Source organism: Drosophila suzukii, chromosome 2R, assembly GCF_043229965.1.
Source record: "Drosophila suzukii chromosome 2R, CBGP_Dsuzu_IsoJpt1.0, whole genome shotgun sequence".
Classification (NCBI taxonomy): Eukaryota; Metazoa; Arthropoda; class Insecta; order Diptera; family Drosophilidae; genus Drosophila; species Drosophila suzukii.
In genome coordinates, this window is record NC_092081.1 from 3,656,914 (window position 1) to 3,674,709 (window position 17,796).

Sequence of the window (17,796 nt, forward strand, 5' to 3'; positions counted from 1 at the left end):
TCCGTTTTTTATGTAAGGAAATGCGCGGATTACAAAGGTATATAAAATATTTATTATCTCTTATTACAGACACTTTTGGCATTCGATAGACATACATAAACAGATGCATTGAATGCAAACAAGTTACTTGTAAATAAAATCTCTCCTCGTTATAATGCCTGCAATGCGATTCTCATTGTTGATAACTAACAAGTGACGCAAACCCAAAGCTCGGAAAATCTGAAAAATTCTTGGAACCGAATCGTGCTAGAAAAAAAATGTATATTAGTGCAAGGTTAAGAGTTTAAAGTTTGAAAACGACTTACTGGATTGACTCGAACAGGTGAAGGGTTCATAAACATGGACAAGTCCACAGTGTAATTGACTTTATCATCTAGCTTGCGCACACTCTAAAATAATTATTGTTATGAAACCAAAAGACGTATTTATCTTAAACATGTTCGTTACCTTGATTGATGGGTATCGCGGGTAAACGTCTCTAAAAGTCTGAATAGATGTTTCTGGCAGCCAGAACCGCTTGTTCTCCACGTACAAAGACTTCAACAAAATGACAATCAGCTGCGAACGCAAGATGATCCCACATACGCGACCCTCTGAACGACGATCCTGTAAAGTTTTCATAATTTATATATTAAAAATTGAATTATATAGATACTTTTAATTTTCTTACCCCGTGCACATTATCAACAACGGGAAATCCATTGTGATCGCACTTTTTCAGCATCTTATATATGTAATGAGCGCTATCGCGGAGCTTGATGCAGACCACAGGACTACTCAGAATGTCGTGTGCTTTCAGGCCCTTGTATTGCGGCAACGGCTCCCAAGTCAGCATGGGAACATGATTCACTTGGATTTGTGTATCGTAGATGCCCTCATTGAAGTAATCTCCCACCCATTTGGCGGTGATTAATGCAATGATGAGGGGGAAGAAGAAGGAACTCTCAACGCCAGTTGTTTCCATTAGAATAACCGACAAGCTAATGGTCATCCGGAGCACTCCACCCAAATTAGCGGCTGCTCCTATCAGAGCATATTTACCCGGATGAAGGAACTCCTAAAAACCGAAAGCATTCGATAATTTTCTGATAATCAGTCTTGAACTACTTACCGCCTGCGGGAACATGTAAAACGTAAGCATGGCCAAAAGACGCCCCCAAGCAGCGCCCACCAGAGCAGTTGGGATGAATACACCCAAGGAGACATTAAGACCAAAGGTGGCACAGGATAACACATAGTAGACGACCGTGAACAGAGCTAGCGTTAGGATTTTGTGAGATCCTGAAAGTGAGTAAAGTAAAAAGTTAAAAATATAATTGATCCCCCTATAATGGACTCCAACCTGGAGGATCGTGGAACAAAGATCGGACTGTAGCTTCTGGTGTTTGGAACCACAGGGCCGCCACCGCATTATATTCGTTGTCCTCGCAGAACAGCTGTACTGGATTGTTGGTTGGATCGTTGCCTAGGGGTCGGCAATCGTTGATAAAGTAGATCATCAGGCAAGCCAGAGTAACGCCCAGCATGGCCACTACGACAGCTTCAATTACCTTCCCAATCTTCCAGGGAATGAAGCGCTTCCGAAATTTATTGATCTTTGTATTTAGCGAGTTCCAGGCGGCTCCAAGTAATCCTCCAGTTACACCCAGGATCATGAAGATGGGCAGCTCGAAGTAGTCGAACTTCAACGGCGTATCGAATTTGCCCAAGTTGAAGAGACCCGTGAAAGTGAAATCGTTTAGGCCGTGATAAGCTGATAATACAATGTTCAGGGTGAATACGCTGATAATGGAGGCTACTAGTGTGCGCCAAATGAGATTCTGGTTCCAGAAACTAGCAGCTTCTTCCAAGGAGAACAGCATGCCTCCAATTGGTGCACCGAAAGCGGCTGAAACTCCGGCTGCTCCGCCACCCAACACGAAATCACGTTTCTCGTGGTCATCCCGGAATGCTTTGAACACACGGAAATCCTTCACAAACGTGGTGCTCTTGCCCTGTGAGATTCCGGCAGCCACCACGGCGCCGGCATGGATCATAGGACCCTCCTTTCCTCCGGCCAATCCGCCCACCACCGAGGTTATCACGCCGATTGCCTTCACAGCCAGCGTCTTGATCCGTACAATTCGCGGTATTTTTACGCCGTTCAGGTAGCTTTTCACCTGCGGTATTCCACTGCCAGCGGTTATGGGCTCAATGTAGGTGACCATGGCTGCTCCAAAGGCCACTGGCAGAATGCTGAATAGAAGCCAGTAAAGGTACGGGATCACAAGGTCGCCTGTGCTGGAGTCGCTCAGGGGAACGTTTTTTTGGACAGCTGAAAATAAATTTAAAATTTATAGTTAGAAAAGTGGAACTTAAGGAAAATTTACATTTCTTAAACATTATTAGATATTAAACAAGTTATAGTTTACTTTTTATTGACACGAATATTTAGAGAGGGTTTCATTCTAATATCAAAAAATCTATCCAAACTCAAGCTATAGAATTTCTCAAAAGGGATCATCAAAAGTGAAGTAAATTCGACGTACCATTGAATAGGAAGGTGTACTTCCGTTCCGACAGCTCCTCGATTATGATATCTATAGTGCAAGCTATAAGCGCCGTGATAATGCCAATCTGTATAAATATGATCCATCTTATGACATCCTTGCGCAGGGAGAAGCGTTCTGTAAGCCTCTTTCGTTCTTCCTCTTGGAAGAGCGTGTTTTCGCAGACCTCATAGTCCAAGCTCTGGAAGTGGAAATTTACTGATAAGGCTTGCAGTTCTAACTCCGCCCCATATATACTAAGAGGTACCTCGTAATTGGGAGTTGAAGCTGCTGCTGTGCGGGATCTCAGATGGAAAATGGGTTCCAAATTGTTGATATTTCCATTTGAACCTCCATTTATTGGCTGAAAAACAAAGTGCATAAAGTAATAAAATTAATATGAGTGACCAAGATAAGCTCTCTTGAGAGACCAATGAATGACTCATTCCACTTTGTTTCGCTAATTACTTACAATCTCAGGAGCAATTGGCGATGAATTGTTCCCTAATAGCAAAGACTGATCATCATCTATTAAGTGGTTATTCCCCGAATTACTGGGCGCTCCTCTACCTGAAGAACTACAGCTGGGTTCTTCGCTTTGGTTGACTCCGAAATCTTGTATCGGTTTCGAGCTCTGACCCATCTCTTTGTGGGTCGCGGTCGGTGCATCATCATCACTAGTCTCATCATCTAAACGAATTAAAGTTTTCCTATCGTCCATTATCTAAAACAATAATGGTAGAGGAGCTTGACAACAAACAATAAAAAACAGAACAGTGCCGACTGAGTGTAACCGTCTGCGGTCCTTTCAGAAATACCAAAAGTCCGATTTGTGGCACACGAGTATTTTTGTAGGGCTTTTTCATGCAACGTAGTTTTGAAAAAAGTCAACTGAATGCGTTTCTTAGACTTTATTGCAATAGATGCGGAAAATAAAAAAAATCTGTCTTTCTAAGGGTTCCGTGTAAGAGCATCTCTAATTGGAAACATATTTACAGAGATTCTTAAAGTTTACGAATTTATTTATTCCAGTATGATAGCTTTTGAATGGGCCGTTTATAGAACAGGGCTGAGTTGGTAATTTAAAGCCAAAAACTTAATGTATACAAACAAATGTCTTAAATGCACTGTACTTGCTTTTAGAGGGCCCACTTATAGATTGGGCTCAAATTGAAAATTTGGATTCAGAAACTTGAACTTGGCCGCCTCCAACAGCATGCGGTTATGCTCGATTCGGTTGCGGCAGTGCAATTCCTGGCTGATTTGAGCCATTGTGCGCTCCAAGCGCTGCAGGACATCCCGTTGGGGGTGATCCAGGAAGTGGGTCAAGGACATCGATTGTGAGATTGATTGGGAGCGCGAGTACCCCATGGATACGTCCTCCATCGAGGAGGCCAGGGAACCGCTGGATTTGCTTTCGCCCTGCACCGATGGAGCCCGGCTCAAATCTATGGCTGTCGGCTGATCAGACAGGAATGGTGAGCCAATGGCTTGCTCCGGCTTGACGGGACGACCCAAAAAGGATACACTAGCCGCAGCAGCCGAGGAACCTAGGGGCAGTGTCTCCACCGAGATATTTGGGAGCTGAAAATAAATGGATGTACATTTCTTTAAAAAGCACATTTAATGGTAAGTACATTTTCTTTTTAGAGTAAGAACGACATTTAGGCTGAAAATAACCTGGGTTTAATCCCAAAGAACGAAATCATTGTTTTAAGTTTGAATGAACAACCTATACACCCAATATACAACAAAATTATAAGTCGAAAGTCATTAATGAATATATAATATAAATTATTTAAAAAAGTTGTCCTAAAAAGGTAAATTATGAAACCACTTTCATAAAAAATATAGACATATTGATTTCTGAATCAGTGTTGATTGCATTTTGGTTTCAAAAGTTTTTGCTAGATAAATCCCTTAAAAGAATTTTGTTATGGAATGATTCTTTTAAAACAACTCGATTCTCCCCCACTCAAAGTGGATAGCTTGAACTAGTTTTACAGTCAGTAAATTTATAAATACAGGTGAAAGAAATTCTGAATCGAAAATGATTTGCTATGACTTTGACTATATTTATCTGAGCTACTTACGTCCTGAACGAGAACACCAAGGCTGTTGGGGATATTTGGTGGATTAGCTGGGACGCTGTTATCTGAAGTTGAATCTCCGGACTGGAAAGAGATAGATAGATCAGCACACCAATGCAAGCGCCAAATTTCATTGAGCTATTTCGCCGTGCGAACAGATACAGTACATGTATGTATGTAAATATGGGGCTATTCTAACGGTGACTGGCAAGGTGAGATGTTGACATCTCGCTCCTGCTCACGCAACCTTACCCGGCGAGTGGCTCCCTCTTGCTCTTGCTTGTGGCGCTGGAACACCGTTTTGATTTTCAGCTCGTGGCTTTCGTTGCCCGCCGGAGTCGCCTGGATGTCCAGAAAAACGCCGGAATTACTCTGCGCAGCTGCACTCGTAGTTGGAAGTGGGGTTGGGGTTGGTGTCTTCTTGCGCGGCTTTCCAAAGCGCCGGTTCTTCATGATGCGATCACGGCGCTCCTCCAGGGCAGCCACCTTCATTTCGTGAAGTTTTCCCAGCAACGAGCTGTGACGCCTCTGCTCTCGGATGTTAAAAAAAGAAATGAAAATCTTTCTTGTGACCCATGCAAAATATTTAAGATGCCCACCTTTATGTGCATGTGAAAATTCCCAGTCGAGCGCACGCTGCCGCGATAAATCCGATCCGGCGGACAGTAGCAGCACTTGACCGTAACATTGTCGCCCACTTGGTTCTCGATGCGGTACAGCTCCCCATTCAGGATGTACGGCACATGCTGGCGCCTCTCCGGATCGTTTTTCGGCTCCATCTTTTCTTCCGAACCGTTCAAGTTGTCGGACAGTTTCAGTCTCATAAATGGAAATGAACCTTCTAGCTTTCGAGAACGAAGGAAAAAGGAGGAATGTCAAAGCAGAGGAAGAGATACAGATTCTGTGCTCGCAGGGAATAAAGGAAAGAGAGAGCTATCAAAATGCAACGGTTCTCGGCCAAACGAAGATAGGCAAAACGACGCCAAAAAGGCCCCTACGCACGTCTGAATTAGTACGTTAGTTAGTTTTGGTGCTATTAAATTAAAGGATTTGATGAAAACTCGTTGTTCTTTATTTTGTAATCAAAATGTTCTTTACTTGATAATTGTCTTAATCCAAGATATCCAAATTAGTAGTCTGGCAGATAAATATCTCATTATTAATTATTATACAACAATTTTTTTTTACCATTTGAATAAATTAAAAATGTTGTGTCAAGGTGGCATAAATATAAAATATAAGATCAATAAAAAAAGGACAGCAGTCGACACACTTAAATTATTATGCACTATTTTAATTTTTCAAATTTTTAGCTTTTTTTGCGCCAACAAATAGTCTGGCAGTTCTCTTTGGGCTCAGAAACCTAGTGGCATCTCTGCTGGTCCACAAAAGTAGACAAGTTGGCAGCACAATGCCATTGCTAAGAAATAAACAACAGAACTGCCCTCACGTGTTGGCCTTTTAAAGCAAAATAAGAGTTTGCAAACAATATCTTAACTATTAGGAATCTTTATAAAATCTTTATCTAGCGGTAATTAATCAAGATGTCGGAACTGTCACCAGATGCCAAGCCAAACATATTAATAACGGGTGTGCTTCGCTGATGCTTATCTAAAGTTTATGTTTTATATTAATTTAATGTAATTTCAGGGACTCCTGGTGCAGGGAAATCGTATTTATGCGAACGTCTGGCCTCCCAGCTGAAGTTTGAGTGGCTGGACTGTTCCAAAATCGCCAAGGAAAACGATTTTGTGGAGGAATATGACGAGGAGTACGACTGTCCCATTCTGGACGAGGAAAAAGTGAGCGGGAGCCCCATTATCTAACATTTAAACAACTCGATTGTACTATTCAGCTGATGGACCACTTGGAACCCATCATGGCCAAGGGCGGCAACATCGTTGAATACCATGGCTGTGATTTCTTCCCGGAGCGCTGGTTCCAAGCCGTCTTCGTGGTAACCTGCCCCAATACAACGCTATACGATCGCCTGAAGGATCGCAACTACAACGAAAAGAAGCTCACATCGAATATTCAGTGCGAAATATTTGGGACCATTCTGGAAGAGGCCCGCGATTCCTACAAACCAGATATAGTATTTCAACTCAAGGGAGAAACAAAGGCTGACGCCCATCAGAGTCTGAAAACAGTGAAAAACTGGTATCGTATGTGGAAAAGGAAATAGAAGTGTGATTAGTTAGTACCTTTTAATCTTATGTATAAAAGCTTCAACACTTGCATGTAAATAACTATTATTTACAACAAAGAGAGTGTATAAAATCGGAATCTTAAATCTACAACCTAAACTCGCGTCATCTTAAATCGAAGCGGGCCATCAGGGGCATACATGAAAGTGACTGCATAATCCAGTGGCTTGTGGTTGTACTCCAGTTTGTAGTTTCGCAGAAGCTTGGCCAGCAGTATTTGCATCTCTAGATCGGCGAAGCGACGACCCAGGCACATCCGAGCTCCATATCCGTATGGCAGCGAGGCGAACGGATGCAGTTTGCCCGGAGTTCCTCCATGCTGTGGCTTCAACCATCTTTCTGGTCGAAAAGTAGCCGCGTCCGTCACATACTCCTCCATGTTACCAGTGACAATGGTGGGGAAGACGGCCTGGACTCCCTTGGGCACCTGGTAGCCACAGATCACACTGTCCTCCATTAGAGTTCGTCCATTTCCAATGACCGTACTGTACATCCGGAACACCTCCTTGATGAAAGCCTTCAGATGGTGCATCTGGTCCAGCAGCGGAATTGTGAGTGGTGTGTTGGGATCAGGAAGCAGTCGCTTTAGTTCCTCGTGAACCTTTTGTTGCTCCACTGGGCGAGTGGCCAGCTGGTACAACATGGAACAAACGGCCATGGATATCTGAAAAATGAATGTGTTAGATTTTATAGTTGTTGTCTTCGATTCTTCTGATCTTACGGTATCTATTCCGACTAGAATCAAATCAAGGGCCATTATGGTGGCTATCTTTTCGTCCTTCTCCGACAGGATCACCTTTTCCACCAGCGAGGGCTCGCCGGCACGCAGGCTGGGATCTTGGGTCTTCAGTCTCTCGGTGGCACTCTGTATGTACTTCATGCAGACACTTAAATACCGTGGAAATTAGTGTTTGTGGCTAAAATTGTTTTGGAATGTATTTACCCCACAAAGAAGTTCATGTTCTTCACATAGCGCGTCCACAGAGGCGTGGGAAAGTATCGCCAATAGGGAGCTTTCAGTTCCAAAGTGGCCACATTGCGCAGGGCATACTTGGCGGCATCAATTATTTGCTGGGGCTCCGAATCCGGCTTAAGATTCGATTCCAGGCAGCCCAAACGAGTGTCCAGGGCCACGCGACCAATGCCTGATGATTACAAATTGTGGGTCAAATGTTTTTTAAAAAGGCATTTATGCTTAATAATTACATTCCAAGGACCACTTGTGAATCTCATTGTCAAAATCTTCGGGCAGCTCTTGGTTTTCGTCCAGCAGGCTTTCGCAGCGCTCCAGGAAATCTTCGGTGATGACCTCCAGGGGCTGTAAGTATCGCCGGATGGTGGACAACTGCAGCACTGGCTTCTGGACACGCGAGCGGAACTCTCGCCAGGGCTCTCCGTGCCTGAATAGAGGTCGAATAAATTACAAATTTAACAAATTGCACAACGCCACCTACACTCCGACCACGCCGCCAAGCTCCCCGAAGAAATCCTTGCGCACCACACTCTTGTACTTCACCAAGCTGGGCATCGAGGGGCGGAAGGGAGTGGGTCCCTCGCTGCGATAGCACTGGAAATTCATCAAATTACTACAGCTTAATATCCGACAACTGCGGGCAATTTGTACGGTGCCAGAAATTTGTGTAATGGCTTAGTGCCTTCGTGGTTCGCTGGTCAAGCGGAAAGTCCCAAGCCACAGGCGTGCCGTTGAAGCTTACCTTTTCAATTTCGTCGGCATCGTAGATGAACAAAAGATCGGGCCGTCCTATAAGACCTCCAAAACGCACAATTCTGCCATAACGATCGTGCAGCAGCGATGATATTTTGGCCACATCCGAGATGGTGTATTGACCAATTATTGGCATCAATCTATGGAATAGTCAAGGTTAAACAAATCTCTACGACAATGAAAGATGCATTGACTTTTTCCAATGGCGCAAAAATATGATTAGTGAGCAAAATTCGTCAGCGTGCAGCAAAATTTCACACGTTATTAGGGCGACCTTGAATTCAACGCTAATTGAACGTTAATTAACTGGATGACGTGCTGTCCAACGGATTGTAACTTTAGCTTACGATTAGACAGGTGTAAATTGCTGGAATCCCACACGCACATTTAGCAAGAATCGTTAGGAAAACCAACTTTAAAGCCGCCCATAAATATTTAGTTAGCATACATCAACGTTAAACAGGGGAGTATGAGTTGGGATTGCGTGTTTTTTGCACAAAACTCAAACAAATAAGCGGTGGTAAATACGAACATCATCATCATGGCTAATTCAATAATTGTCGAACAAGCTGGCCAAGTTAATTGGGTCAAGTGAAACGGAGAGTGTTTGGTTTTATTGCAATTGCAGTTCGCTGGGAGAAAGCGAGCGAGTTTGCGTCTTGAGTCTTTCGATTTTGGTTTCGATTTTGGTTACCTCCAAGTGTTGCCCAGAATGGGAATGGGTTTCGGTCCGGGTATCTGGTTGTAGGGCAGGGCATTCTGCCACTCGGATGTGGAGTGTATTTGCGGGGCACTGGCTTCCTCGGGGTCCGCCAGATGCGGACATGTAGCCACGCCCGTGGAGCTCTCGCGGCTATCCAGGCGCCTGGAACCTGCCCCACCAATCTTGGACACACTTCGTCGCAGATTGGGATTCGCGGCTGTGGAACGCCACGCTTTCATGGGAAGCTTGTTCATCTTTTTGGGGCCGACAAAAGCCGTAACTGATTTAAATTCAAATCAGATTTCACTGGTCGTAAGCCTCGATTTCCAATTGTCTTCTGTTGACGTTGACACACTGAGATCCGCGGGGCAATGAAACTGGCTTCTAGCGGGAACCGCAATCAAGTTCCACACTGGACGGCTGCCTGGCACAAACTACTGGCAGCTCAGGCTTCAGCGATCCAAACAAGCTGTGTGTTTTGATGGTCTTGAGTGGGCTCTCTTCGCGGATTTAAAAGAGAAAGTGCTCAGTGCTCTTAGGCTTATGATTTTCGCTTTCAATAATGGTACTAATAGTATTCTGATATTATCTGCGGAGAACATTTTGAACTCCACTCAAAAAATAGTTAATATTTCTTATTGTTCCTATCGTTTTTTCTGTATGCAGTTGAATTAGTATTATGTCAGTTGAAAGGCTCGCCTTATTATAAAATCCATATCAGTTTAAGTTAGGTTTTAGGGTCTTTCCATATATTACGTTATTATAGTATACCAATTTTTAACACCCACTCCTCCCATTTATTTAGTAAAAAATGGGTTTGTTTCGCAGGCGTAATAATTTGACACCCCCTTACCCCTACGTGATTACTCAATATATGGACAGCCTTGAAATGACAAGTGACAGCTGTCGTACTATTACTTTTTAAGATAAAACATTTTGAGTGAAGCGTCTTTTGTTAGTTTGCATAAATTCGGTTTCAAATTGCTTCCCCACAAGTTCTGCAACAAAATATTTTTTCTACACACAAAAAAAAACTATGTAAAATCAACGTAGAAAAGTTGTACTTTTTTATTTTTGGAGACTTCACGTATTTTGATGTTTATTTGGCTCACTGACTAATATAAAGGTATTAAGTTGGTAGAATATCTGTTTACGAAGTTTTCATGAATTGTGTTGTTTTATTTTTTTAGCAAGAATATAATCCCATGACAATAAATATCATGCACTTTTTTTCATACATTTTTTGTACCGTTTTTTGGCCGGAAAAAATCAACAAATCAAATTAAAATCGTAACAAAACTATTTTGTTGTATTTAAAATTCAATTCTATTCCATTACATAATCTGTCCAGCTTTTTCAGTTTGTGTTTTTATACCCTTGCAGTGGTCAGAAGTTTGTAACGCAGTCAAGGAAATGTTTCAGACTTTATAAAGTATTCTTGATCAGCATCTCCAGGGGAGTGCGCATCAATTTGCGCGCCAGACAGACTTCGACGTAATGGGCGTTATAGTGAGCATGGCTCTTTGCTAAAACAAATTTGAGCTGCGCAGGAATCTCTAGAATTTACATGCTTTTAGTTTCCGAGATCTCAACGTTCATACGGACATGGCGAAATCAACTTGGGTAGTGATCCTGATCAAGAATATATGTGGAAGGCCGTTCACGTAGTGACTAAGTGCACCAGGAGAGTGTGCAAAGGCGACTACTATATACAGTCGCAGAATTAAAAAGGTATCGCAAAAACTAAAGGATTGCGTAATACTAAAGTAATAGTACGACAAGACTTCATTTTGTAGATCGTATAATATATTTTCTATGTTGAATGTGGGATCGTCACTAGTTCTTAACCTCGTTAAGAGGTGTTTTGGTTTGATATATATATAGTGAAATATCCATAGCACCACGTACATATCTACACACCCACACACATACATACTCACATTATGCAGTCTCCCTCGAGAGAACCTCTATGAAATAAGAATCCAAATTAGAACGAGCCGCTGTTCTGACTATCGGCACGTTCCCACAATTCAGGATGCTCAGATTTCGGGGCCCAAGTCTGGAGACCAAAGTCCAAATTCAGAGAGTCACTCAATAGCAATAAGGTATGATCGTAAAGGAAGTAGGAGTTAGAGAGCGAGTTCAGTTTGAGATTTGTTAATAGCAAGTCGGTGTTCTTCAGATCTAAACATATTCTAACCAGTTTAAGAATAAATTAAATAAAGTTTTTTTTTATAATAAACTTATGGTGCAAACATTTAATTGGCGCCATAGGTAGGATCTCAAAGTCCATTAAATAATCATCGGTACTGATCAAATAAGAAGGTTAATACTAAACGACTAGTTTATCCTGATCAGCGAAAAATCCGTGAACAACAAAAAGACAAATATCGAGATCCGCTTAAGAATCTATGTGTAATTTTCGCACCCAGAACTTAAATTAAAAAAATTAACTCGGTCAATACGCGCTTAAAAATTAAAATAAAATGTAGATATTCGAAAGTACATAATAAGTTAGAATTAGAATCAGACTTAATAGACAGGTCAATTATAAAAGTTCTTTAAACAAGGCAATTTGGATTGTATCGAAAGAAAACTTCCTGATAGATTGTATAATTTCTTATCCAAAAAAGATAACACAACACTTGCTAATTTAAAAGAAACAGCAATGATTTTAGGTCAATGGGACGCAGACCTTTTTAACAATTATAAACCCAAACGTCAAGATAACCGAAGGAATTCGGGAAGTACGCATCAAAATCATTACTATCAAAAACATAATTCTCAGTCGCATAGTTATCCAAAATATAATTACAATAACAATTCAACAAATCCTCAAGGTTCACCAAACAGAAATCAAATTTCCCCTAGAAACCAAGGTAATTATCATGAGTTTAGGAGAAACTTAGACCAAGGTAGGGCCCAAAACCCTCTAAATTTTCAGGCATCTACATCGAATAATTCTCCAAATGCACCCGTCAAAAGACAGAGAGAAAACGAAAGTGCACAGAACAGAATGGATGTAAATTTTCAGCAAACTGCCTCGGATTTAGAAGATGTTTCCCATATGTAAGAGTGATGATTAAGGGAAGACTCCTTAGAGCAATGAAAGATACCGGGTCATCTATCAACTTAATGACAGAAAATGTTGGAAGTAATAAAGAACAAATAGAGAAATTAAAAGTATTTACAATAAACGGTTCAATGGAACTAAAAAAAGGCATAACATTAGATCCTTCTAAAATCTGTTCGACTAAACAAAAATTCTATTTACATAAATTTTGCAACAATTACGACATCTTAATAGGTAGAGACTATTTAAAAGACAGTAAGGCAAAAATAGATTACGAAAAAGAAAAAGTTATGTTAGGAGACACACTACTTTATGTAAAATATGGCGAAAACGATATAGTAAAGGACAAGACCGCAGTAAAATGCTTTAGTCCACCATCGGTTGAAAAAAAGATTGAAGAGGATAAGACCGCATTAGAACGCCTTAATCTGCCCTTATCAAAGGACCAATCTTTTAACTTTGCTATTAATAATGAATTAAAAGAATGAGATGTATATAGATTAGAACATTTAAATGAGGAAGGGAAAGAAAATTTAAAAAGGGTTTTATTCGAATACAATGACATCCAGTACAAGGAAGGTGAAAATTTGACTTTTACAAGAACTATCAGGCATTCGATACAAACAAAACACGAAGACCCAATATATAGGAAACCATACACATACCCTCAAACTTTCGACGAGGAGGTTAATAAACAAATAAACGAAATGATCGAACAAGGAATAATTGGCAAATCAAAATCTCCCTATTGCTCTCCAATTTGGATAGTTCCAAAAAAAAGTGATGCCTCAAGAAAACCAAAATTCAGACTAGTTGTAGATTACAGAAATTTAAACGAAATCACAATCAACGATAAATTCCCAATACCTAGAATGGATGAAATATTGAACAAATTAGGAAGATGTCAGTATTTTACTACCATCGATTTAGCTAAAGGATTCCATCAAATTCAAATGGAACCAGAGTCAATAGCAAAAACAGCATTCTCAACCAAACATGGCCATTACGGGTACACCCAAATGCCATTTCGCCTTAAAAACGCCCCCGCTACCTTTCAAAGATGTATGCACAATTTATTAGAGGATTTAATCTATAAAGATTGTTTAGTATATCTAGATGATATAATAATTTTTTCCACTTCATTGGAAGAACATGTTCAATCATTGAAAAAGGTATTCCAAAAATTACGAGATGCAAATCTAAAATTACACTTGGATAAATGTAAATATATGAAAAAGGAAACAGCGTTCCTAGGTCATATCGTAACGACTACAGGTATAAAACCGAATCCAAAGAAAGTAAGTGTCATCATAAATACCCCAATACCAAAAACCCCAAAAGAAATTAAATCATTTTTAGGATTGTGTGGATTTTATCGGAAATTCATACCGAACTTTGCAAATATCGTAAAACAAATGACAATGAAATTAAAGAAAGGTGCCACAATTAATACTAAGGACAAACACTACACAGAAGCATTTGAAAAAATGAAAGTCCTAATTACATCCGACCCCATTTTAACTTACCCCGACTTTAGTAAACTATTCTCTTTAACAACGGAAGCAAGTAACATGGCGATAGGAGCAGTGTTATCACAAAATCATAAACCAGTTTTTTATGCCAGCAGAACTATTAATGAACATGAAATAAATTATGCTACCACAGAAAAAGAACTTTTAACAATCGTATGGGCAGGTCATTTGAAATACTACGCGATCACAAACTTTTAGTATGGCTAAACAACATTAAAGAACCAAATATAAAACTTCAAAGGTGGAAAATAAAATTAAACGAATATGATTATCAGATTAAATATTTTCCAGGAAAAGAAAATTATGTAGCCGACGAATTATGCAGAACCAAAATAGAGGAAACTATGTTTACAGATAGTTTTGAAGAAAACATACCGGCAGAAACATCTAAAAACGTGCACAGTGCACAGTGCTCAAGAGGACAACCAAAATTATATTTCTATAACTGAGAGACCATTTAATTATTTTTTCCGACAAATCGAATTAATTAAAGGAAACTAAGGTACAACTGAAGTAACACACTACTTTCACAAATTAAAAATTAAAATTATTTATAAAGGAATGACAGAGACTTCAGCAAAAGAAATAATTATAGAATATTTATGCACTAAAAAGAGTGCAATTTATTTCCACAATTTTAAACTTTTAAGCGCGTATTGACCGAATTTGTTTTTTAATTTAGGTTCGGCGTGCGAAAATTACACATAGGTTCTTAAGCGGATCTCGATAATTGACATTTTGATGTTCACGGATTTTTCGGTGATCAGGATAAACTAGTCGTTTAGTATTATCTTTTTTATTTGATCAGTACCGATGATTTTTTAAAGGACTTTGAGATCTTACCGAATGCGCCAATTAAATGTTTGCACCATAAGTTTAATATATAAAAAATAAAACTTTAATTAATTTATTCTTAAACTGGTTACAATATTTTTAGATTGGGATAACATCGACTTCCCATTAACAAATCTCAAACTGAACTCGCTCTCTAACTCCTACTTCATTTACGATCATACCTCGGTTTTGAGCTTTAGAGCTTTTTGTGAGTGGTTTTAATTGTAATTGAGTGACTCTGAATTTGGACTTTGGACTCCAGACTTGGGTCCCGAAATCTGAGCATCCTGAATTGTGGGAACGTGCCGAAAGTCAGAACAGCGGTTCGTTCTAATTGTTTAGTCTATAAGCTGTGGTTTTTTGTTTCATGGTAATTTTCCATTGGCTTGTTTACAATTAAATGTTGACTCTTATTTCTTAGAGGGTGTCTCGAGGGTGACTGCATAATGTGAGTATGTATGTGTGGGTGTGTCGACATGTACATAGGGGTACGTGGTGCTAGGGATATGTCACTATATATATATATGGGAAACGCTTCCTTATGAGTGTTACATACTTTCGACGAATCTAATAAACTCTTTTACTGTACGAGTAAAGGGTAAAGGGTAAAACCCCGCGATTTAAATCAATATAATATTGACTAAACAAATTACATCAATGAACTTCGAATTATGTCGGTTACCAGATATTACACACTGATTATAATTATATTTTTTATGAATGAAATCAATGAGCTTTAGCTAATGATTTTCTACTCAAATATTATTTAAAAGGGTGTTAATAACTTTTCCTGAACAGATAGTCGTTCTGCAATAATGATGGCACTTGTATCCATCAGATTGCTTCTAGCAACAATAATCGCTGCTATTTTGTTGAGCTCAAACTTGAGAGGCGAGTGCGGAAGGCCAAAGTCCAGATTTACCAACATGCTTTGCGAATCCTTTAACGAATCGTATGCATCTTTTAAAAAATGTAAACTTAATTTACTTGGAAGAGGTCGAGTTGGTGCCGATTTGTACGTAAAGCTCTTTCAACTGCCAATAGATAACTCACGGGTGAGTTCCCAAACTAAAATATTTTTCACTTTTATCAATATATTTGATTATGGCTCTAGATAAATTGGGCCATTTACCGCCGCTATAATGGATTTCGTCCATTTTTGTACAACGTCAGCGTAGATCTCTGCCGCCTTTTAGAAAAAAACAATTTTCTATCGTTTGAAGGACTCGTTATTAATGCCATTATGACACGGTCCAATTTAAACCACTCATGTCCGTACAACGTAAGCTTAAAACCCGCATAGTAACATACACAAAAACTTAACTGTCATATTCGCTACAGCACGACATAATATTGGACAATCTGGAATTTTCTGACGATTTCCTAAAAACTCTTCCCCTTCCTCAAGGCGTCTATAAAATACAATTGCGATTTGCCTCTTATAAAGTTTGGAGAGCACAGGTGACCATTTCTTTTGAAAGAGAAGAGTAAATTGTTTGTAATGAATATTAACCATAACCACTACAAATAAATCAAAGCAAGAATTAATTTTCACATATTCTTTATATATTTAGCAATTTGTTTTGATTACAAAGTTTACGTTCAATACAATAAAATTTTCACAATTTTCAAATGCTTACCTTGTGCATTTGGGGTTGTTTGAAATGTAATGCTGTGTTTTATGAGATTGTTGTGCAAAGCAATGTTAAATACAGTGTATTCGATAAACAACGCATAAAAATAGTAAACTTTCTTGACAATAAAAACTTTGGACACACCAAAATCATCTCAATAAGTTTAATTTATTTTGTGGTAAAACAAACAATGTCATACCACCCTTTATTAATAGTGTAGTTTAAATCGTAAATGCTTTGCTGGCTTACAGTCTAAAACTTGACTTTATAGCTTAAGTAGTTTTGTGGGATTGGCGACAAATCGTTGAAATGGCACGTATTAAACTCATGATAAAATAAAATTATAGAAGAACACTTTAAGAGGCAAGTATATATCGAATTGTTTTGATTGTTTGTTGGGGTTATAGTAGCATAAAAGTTACGTTCTTAGGGTCTTTACTAGTATGAAACTTAGCTTAGATGCTGTATGCATATGAATATAGAATGGCATATGTATGTAGACTAAGACTATCCGCTTTTGGTTGCGGATTAAATTAAGATGATGCAGAGTGATAAATATGAAATGTCGTGTGACAGTTTAGAGACAGATCCTGCACAATAAACGCTTTTCGTCCAATTCTTTACTCCATTTTCTGTCCCAGTTTTTACATTTTCCTTATCCGATATTTAACTATTCTTAAGTTATATTTATAGGTATGAATGTGTGTATCTAGGCTTAAAAATTTATATGGCGGCGTCGTTCGTATTTACAGTTCTTTTCGGTCATTAATATATCGCACATTTGATTAACTAAATCTAAAAGGACCTCTCCGGAGGGGAACCCAATTCAAGTCGGTTCTATGCAGTTCACAAATTCGAGTAAAATCAATAATATAAAACAGAAACTAAAAAACAAGTAACATCCATTGTTTGACGACTAATACTTTCAGCCAGCCGGACATTTTTAAGGCGGCTTCAGTGTTAACACTCGAATTCGTTTGCCGTTATGGCGCTCAGATCCTTCATGAGGCCCTCCAGATTGGCCATTTCCTGGTTGAGCTCCTCGGTGGACGTGCTGGGGGCAAGTCTTTGAATCTCGTCGGTTGAGTGGACCACCGACCCGCCGCCCTGCAGGCGATTGGGCGTAGCAGCCGAGAACGATGGCTTCTTGTATGGCGATTGGTTTTGTGGACGTATTGTGACGGCGGGGGCTGTAAAATTAAATTTGAGATTAGTAATTGTGTCCTAGAAGTCTCCTGAGCCTAAAATTTCCTTGATTTTAAATATTTTCTTATCAATATCATGTGTAATCGCTTTTCAGCCTATTAAATAAATACTCACTATGCTTGTTAACTGGCGTGGCGCCTCCTGTGGGCGGTGGACCCGGCACACTGAAACTCTTCAGAGGATGCCCACGTTTGGAACTCTCAATGGTGGACACACAACCATTGCCAGCAGCCCCGCTTGCGCCGTTGCTGAAATAAGTAAGC

The 17,796-nt window shown here is 39.7% G+C and overlaps 6 protein-coding genes across 9 annotated transcripts in view; 2 read left to right on the forward strand and 4 right to left on the reverse strand.

The window, feature by feature from the left end:
* Positions 1-29: 29 nt before the first annotated feature.
* Positions 30-3,326, reverse strand: ClC-b (chloride channel protein 7). The gene is made up of 9 exons (XM_017087644.4): positions 3,001-3,326; positions 2,797-2,892; positions 2,529-2,730; positions 1,343-2,314; positions 1,112-1,281; positions 671-1,057; positions 448-606; positions 306-389; positions 30-246 (listed from the first exon to the last, which is right to left on the reverse strand). Exons 1-9 carry the CDS (start codon positions 3,247-3,249, stop codon positions 124-126), a joined length of 2,442 nt encoding a protein of 813 aa, XP_016943133.3. The 5' UTR covers positions 3,250-3,326; the 3' UTR covers positions 30-123.
* Positions 3,327-3,424: 98 nt separating this feature from the next.
* On the reverse strand, positions 3,425-5,505 carry stil (stand still). Its single transcript, XM_017087543.4, has 4 exons — positions 5,218-5,505; positions 4,871-5,146; positions 4,622-4,702; positions 3,425-4,112 (listed from the first exon to the last, which is right to left on the reverse strand). Exons 1-4 carry the CDS (start codon positions 5,440-5,442, stop codon positions 3,681-3,683), a joined length of 1,014 nt encoding a protein of 337 aa, XP_016943032.3. The 5' UTR covers positions 5,443-5,505; the 3' UTR covers positions 3,425-3,680.
* Positions 5,506-6,029: 524 nt separating this feature from the next.
* Ak6 (adenylate kinase isoenzyme 6) lies at positions 6,030-6,924 on the forward strand. The gene is made up of 3 exons (XM_017087794.4): positions 6,030-6,208; positions 6,269-6,420; positions 6,474-6,924. The coding sequence occupies exons 1-3, from the start codon at positions 6,163-6,165 to the stop codon at positions 6,801-6,803; spliced, it is 528 nt and encodes a 175-aa protein (XP_016943283.1). The 5' UTR covers positions 6,030-6,162; the 3' UTR covers positions 6,804-6,924.
* Cyp301a1 (Probable cytochrome P450 301a1, mitochondrial) lies at positions 6,807-14,869 on the reverse strand. 2 transcript variants are annotated; one of them, XM_017087793.4, is made up of 8 exons: positions 14,786-14,869; positions 11,195-11,449; positions 8,541-8,691; positions 8,280-8,392; positions 8,032-8,225; positions 7,769-7,970; positions 7,547-7,712; positions 6,807-7,489 (listed from the first exon to the last, which is right to left on the reverse strand). In XM_017087793.4, the coding sequence occupies exons 3-8, from the start codon at positions 8,685-8,687 to the stop codon at positions 6,920-6,922; spliced, it is 1,392 nt and encodes a 463-aa protein (XP_016943282.2). In that variant the 5' UTR covers positions 8,688-8,691; positions 11,195-11,449; positions 14,786-14,869; the 3' UTR covers positions 6,807-6,919. The 2 variants fall into 2 exon arrangements, with proteins under 2 accessions (XP_016943282.2, XP_016943281.3); XM_017087792.4 differs by lacking the exons at positions 11,195-11,449; positions 14,786-14,869 and adding an exon at positions 9,246-9,713.
* A 403-nt stretch (positions 14,870-15,272) lies between these two features.
* On the forward strand, positions 15,273-17,222 carry LOC108019563 (uncharacterized). Its single transcript, XM_017087400.4, has 3 exons — positions 15,273-15,748; positions 15,808-15,975; positions 16,035-17,222. Exons 1-3 carry the CDS (start codon positions 15,509-15,511, stop codon positions 16,182-16,184), a joined length of 558 nt encoding a protein of 185 aa, XP_016942889.3. The 5' UTR covers positions 15,273-15,508; the 3' UTR covers positions 16,185-17,222.
* fra (neogenin protein frazzled) overlaps positions 16,238-17,796 on the reverse strand; it is a 37,068-nt gene continuing 35,509 nt past the window's right edge. For all 3 annotated transcript variants that reach the window (XM_017087790.4, XM_017087789.4, XM_017087788.4), the window contains exons 9-10: positions 17,648-17,781; positions 16,238-17,517 (exon numbers count right to left, since the gene is read on the reverse strand). In XM_017087790.4, the coding sequence (XP_016943279.3) occupies positions 17,288-17,517; positions 17,648-17,781 (364 nt within the window). In that variant the 3' untranslated portion in view covers positions 16,238-17,287. The remainder of the gene's footprint in view (positions 17,518-17,647; positions 17,782-17,796) is intronic.

What these genes read in the sequence shown, in the direction of transcription:
- Cyp301a1 (XM_017087792.4), bottom strand. Translation starts at nt 9,508, where the DNA reads ATGAACAAGCTTCCCATGAAAGCGTGGCGTTCCACAGCCGCGAATCCC. An exon ending in ATTCTGGGCAACACTTGGAG is followed by an intron (nt 8,692 to 9,245) that starts GTAACCAAAATC and finishes ACTATTCCATAG; the next exon opens with ATTGATGCCAATAATTGGTC. An exon ending in TCACAAGTGGTCCTTGGAAT is followed by an intron (nt 7,971 to 8,031) that starts GTAATTATTAAG and finishes TGTAATCATCAG; the next exon opens with GCATTGGTCGCGTGGCCCTG.
- Ak6 (XM_017087794.4), top strand. Translation starts at nt 6,163, where the DNA reads ATGTCGGAACTGTCACCAGATGCCAAGCCAAACATATTAATAACGG. An exon ending in GCCAAACATATTAATAACGG is followed by an intron (nt 6,209 to 6,268) that starts GTGTGCTTCGCT and finishes ATGTAATTTCAG; the next exon opens with GGACTCCTGGTGCAGGGAAA. An exon ending in CCATTCTGGACGAGGAAAAA is followed by an intron (nt 6,421 to 6,473) that starts GTGAGCGGGAGC and finishes TGTACTATTCAG; the next exon opens with CTGATGGACCACTTGGAACC.
- ClC-b (XM_017087644.4), bottom strand. Translation starts at nt 3,249, where the DNA reads ATGGACGATAGGAAAACTTTAATTCGTTTAGATGATGAGACTAGTGAT. An exon ending in CGCCAATTGCTCCTGAGATT is followed by an intron (nt 2,893 to 3,000) that starts GTAAGTAATTAG and finishes TTTGTTTTTCAG; the next exon opens with CCAATAAATGGAGGTTCAAA. An exon ending in CTTCAACTCCCAATTACGAG is followed by an intron (nt 2,731 to 2,796) that starts GTACCTCTTAGT and finishes TTCCACTTCCAG; the next exon opens with AGCTTGGACTATGAGGTCTG.
- stil (XM_017087543.4), bottom strand. Translation starts at nt 5,442, where the DNA reads ATGAGACTGAAACTGTCCGACAACTTGAACGGTTCGGAAGAAAAGATG. An exon ending in ATTTTCACATGCACATAAAG is followed by an intron (nt 5,147 to 5,217) that starts GTGGGCATCTTA and finishes ATCCGAGAGCAG; the next exon opens with AGGCGTCACAGCTCGTTGCT. An exon ending in AAGAGGGAGCCACTCGCCGG is followed by an intron (nt 4,703 to 4,870) that starts GTAAGGTTGCGT and finishes ATCTCTTTCCAG; the next exon opens with TCCGGAGATTCAACTTCAGA.
- LOC108019563 (XM_017087400.4), top strand. Translation starts at nt 15,509, where the DNA reads ATGATGGCACTTGTATCCATCAGATTGCTTCTAGCAACAATAATCGCT. An exon ending in TGCCAATAGATAACTCACGG is followed by an intron (nt 15,749 to 15,807) that starts GTGAGTTCCCAA and finishes TTATGGCTCTAG; the next exon opens with ATAAATTGGGCCATTTACCG. An exon ending in ACCACTCATGTCCGTACAAC is followed by an intron (nt 15,976 to 16,034) that starts GTAAGCTTAAAA and finishes TATTCGCTACAG; the next exon opens with CACGACATAATATTGGACAA.